General features: G+C 45.8%; 1 protein-coding gene across 1 annotated transcript in view; it reads left to right on the forward strand.

The window, feature by feature from the left end:
- TBC1D8B (TBC1 domain family member 8B) overlaps nt 1–4,081 on the forward strand; it is a 53,990-nt gene that overhangs the window by 31,091 nt on the left and 18,818 nt on the right. Inside the window, exon 8 of the mRNA XM_058441336.1 lies at nt 364–469. Coding sequence (XP_058297319.1) covers nt 364–469 — 106 coding nt within the window. The remainder of the gene's footprint in view (nt 1–363; nt 470–4,081) is intronic.

The following is a 4,081-nucleotide window of genomic DNA, read 5'->3' on the forward strand; positions in this document are numbered from 1 at the left end:
CACACACACGCTGGAACAGTCTGCATAGTAATGATTACATGCATGTGTCAAACAATTGGAGCTACTTGTTACAGGGTTAACCGACCAGGAGGAAATTCCAAGTGCCTCTGCAGCTACTCCAGGGCTCCTCCATAAGTGATGGGAGTATAGCTAAGGGAACTCGGCCTGGTCTAGGAGAAGGGACAGCTTGAAATAAAAACAGTAATACAGACAGCTCAGCGCTTCAGACCGAAGGCCCTGGATCGGGGGAGTGGAGGCTGGCCTAGAGGTCCAAAGCTCTGTCCCAAGGCAGAAGCATGCTAGGGATTCTCAGAGGGCTCCGCCACACCCTGCTGAAGCATTTCCCTACTCCTCATTTTGCAGAAAACTCAGGCTTTCACCACGGGCCCCCATGCTGAACCAACTGCCAGGTTCTGTTCATTGGGATCCTCCCTCACAGATGTGCCAGCTGCTGCTAAAGCCCTGTTTGGTAGTGAAGCATGACGAAATTTGCATTATGGCCTTTTTAGGGCCCCATGGAGCCACAGCGATGGGATTTGTATGGATTTGTTTGCTGCTTCTGTTTATTGCTGGGCAGTGGCAGCAGGGCCTTGGGAAGGCCAAACCCTGGACTTTCAGCAGCTGCCTTGGCCCCTCAGAATTGCCTCTGTTGTGGGGAGCTGGAGAGGAGCCGAGAGGGGGACTCTGACCTCACTTGCCAGTCAGGAGGGTACAAACCTTTTGTTTAAACACCAAATCGCACAAGTATAATAGTAAACATGCCGATACACCATGCCCAACAGCAAACAAGACAGGCCATGCAAGCACATCTTTTCGAAGGCAGTAAATGGGCATTTCTAGAGGTGAAGAGTCTTGAGTCAAACAAGAGTGAGGGCTGAGCAAAGCTTTCAACATGTGCTGTGCTTAGGCAGGAAGCAATGGCAGTGGGCCACTCTGCAAGGAAGACTATGAATGCTTGATCCAGACATAAGCGTTCTGGTTTAAACTTCTCCAGAATAGGCACCTATTATCCCTGCCTATCTGTTTTTCCGCTAGGGAGGCCATGTTCTATTTACCATTTCCGTAACTGTACTTCAGTCTCTTCTGGCTGCTCCTTCAATCTTGCCACTCATTATGATCACGCCCCTACCTGACTTTAGATAGTGAACTCAGCCATAGGGTCTCTATCATTTCAGAGCCCTGCTATGATGAGCGTAGTTGTAAGGGTCTCTCCACCGTCAAGCCTAACCTACAGAGAGCCGCCAGTGAATTTCTCAGTGGTGCTGGTGCCCCTCTTGCTAGCACGTTCCTTATCGCCTTGATAAATGATGTATCCTGGGTTTTTCTGTTTGAGTTTTCCAGGCTTGTTTGATCTATCCACTACAGTAGGCTCACTTCTGAATCTTTTAATCCTTTCTTCTACTATAGTCAAGCAATGCTGGCATTTCAAACTCACTTAGCATGGGTCATCACTTTTTCTGTACTTCAAGGAGTCATCTAATTGTGAGACTGTTCTACCTCATGTGGTCCTTGCCAGAGTGTTAAATCCTATATTCCAGAGTAGTGCTCTAAAATTGATAAACTGCCTGTTATCCCATCTTATAGTCTAGCTCTCTTGATCAAGCAGTCTCAGAATTCAATTCCTTGTGAACCCTTCCAGTTCCTGCCAATCCATGCTGGGTATCTTGCAGCTTCTTGACGTATAATCGCTCTTCTCCCTGATCAGGCCTTACATGTCCATGCTGTGCCTTAGTCCTTGTTATAGGCCTAATGGCAAGGAGGGGAGGGGAAAGCACATGTTGTCTTGTTGGGGAGAAGCTTTGCATGTCTGCAAGCAAGAGGATGGGGCGGGCATGGGTACTACCAATAGGGAAATCGCACCAGTTCTATGGGCTCAGCTGGTTCAGGGAAATCTAAGGATTCACGATTTTGGTAGCATCAATCTAGATAGCCCCAAACCATGTGTCAGGGTCTCATTCTTTCCCAGGCAGCATCCCGATTTTGACATAGCAAATGTGTCTGTATTTCTCCATTGGGAGTTTACTCCTTTTTAGACCTCAGTAACCACTAAATTCCACTGGTTCTTTTTGTTGTTGTTTTGTTTTGTTTCAGAGTCAGGGGCTCGCTCTGTTGCCCAGGCTGGAGTACAGTGGCATGATCATAACTCACTGCAGCCTTGAACTCCTGGGCTCAAGTGATCCTCCTACCTTGGCCTTCCATTGATCTTATAGCTACTACTTCCTCCATATTTCTCAAACCCCCGAAACATCACAGAAGATTATACGTTCCCTTTTACCATCCCAATTCACACCTGGTGGAAGTTTTAACAATAATAGGACTGCTGCCTTGTGGCAGGGGGCTATCTGTGCTCCATCCACTCTGTGGTATGGTCCTCATTGCCAACTGGGCAGTAAGTGATTTAGCTCCCAAATATCATCCAAATGCTCTGGTTTCTCTTCGGATTGTATAAACCTTTCGCCTTTTACCAAATATCATCATAGTCCTGACTTTCTTGGATCACTCCCAATTTCAAGTGTTACAGTTTGAGTTCCCCAGGAGGCAGATTCCAAGAAAGAGCTTTGTGTGCAGGGTGCTTATTAAGAGGTATTCTTAGATTAGGATCTGTACAATGAAGTAGGTGTGGGCAGAGGGGAACGCTGAGCTACAATGCAGGCTCAATAGCAGAGAGCCAACCCCACAGAGAGATTTGGAGTTAGAATGACCCTTCCCAATTGTCCCAAATTGGGTTGAGACAGTCAGGTCTTTATACTCCCTCTTTGGTCAGTTACTGTAGGCTGCCCCAGAAAAGTTTGTGACCTTGGGTAAGGCAGAGATTACCTGAAGCAATCCCTGAAGGGCTAACAGCTGAAGGCAGTCTGTCAACATTTCTCCCAGCAGCTCAGCCAACAAGTCTTTTATTGAAATGAGAGGTGGGCTGACACATCACAGTATCCATCACAGGCATCGTCTCTTTACATTAAAAATTGCCAATTAAAAGAAAAGAGTTAAGCATTTATCATGTCCTTCCTATATAAATTGTATTTCAGATTAGCCAAATAGCCATGGTTGATGAGGGTAAGTTCTATACAGAATGATCCAGTTAATAAATTAGAAGAAATTATGAGATTGACTGTCATAATTTTGCAGTCCTAATAACACATTTTTTTCAGACAATGAAACCATAAAGTAAAAGGTTGGTGGAGAAATTTATAGTGGAAGCTTCAGGCTGCCTCTCCCTGAAGTCACCGATGAATCTGAACATGTCTAAGTGTTGCACAGTACGTATTCCCTGATGTGATGCAATGGGAACTATACAGCACCATCTATGAGCATTCCTATTTAGAAAACATTGTACTAGACTCTAAGACTCTAGAGACAATTTATGGTTTATAGTTAAGTTATACTTTTTCCTGTAACAAGAGGAGCAAGTTAAGTAACACGAAGAAGCAAACAGACAAATGAAAATGTAGGGCATTCAACAGTCCAACTGTCTTGGTTTCTTCAACAACTCAAGGGGTTGGGCACGATGGCTCACATGTGTAATCCCAGCACTTTGGGAGGCTGAGGTGGGAGGATCACTTGAGCCCAGGAGTCCAAGAGCAGCCTGGGCAACATGGGGAGAACCTATCTCTCCCCCCCCAAAAAAAAAATCAATAGCATGAATAAAAAAAAGAGAGGGGAGACTTTTAGATTAAAATGGATTTAAGACACATAACTACGTGCAATGTGTGCACTTGGAGTCTAGATTTAAACAAACCAACTGTAAGCAGACATTTCTGAGACAATTGGGGGAAATCTGAATATGGACTGGGCCAAGCAAAGTGGCTTGCGCCTGTAATCCCAGCACTTTGGGAGGCCAAATCGGGTGGATTGCATGAGCCCAGGAGCTTGAGACCAGCCTGGGCAACGTGGTAAAACCTCGTCTCTAGAAAATATAAAAAGTAAAAAAATGACCTGGGTGTGATGGCATGTGCCTGTAGTCCCAGCTACTCAGGAAGCTGAGTTGGGAGGATTGCTTGGTCCCAGGAGGTCAAGGCTGCAGTGAGCCAAGATCGTAGCACTGCACTAAAGCCTGGGTGACAGAGCGAGACCTTGTCTCAAA

Source organism: Hylobates moloch, unplaced genomic scaffold (assembly GCF_009828535.3).
Source record: "Hylobates moloch isolate HMO894 unplaced genomic scaffold, HMol_V3 SCAFFOLD_7, whole genome shotgun sequence".
NCBI classification, from domain to species: domain Eukaryota; kingdom Metazoa; phylum Chordata; class Mammalia; order Primates; family Hylobatidae; genus Hylobates; species Hylobates moloch.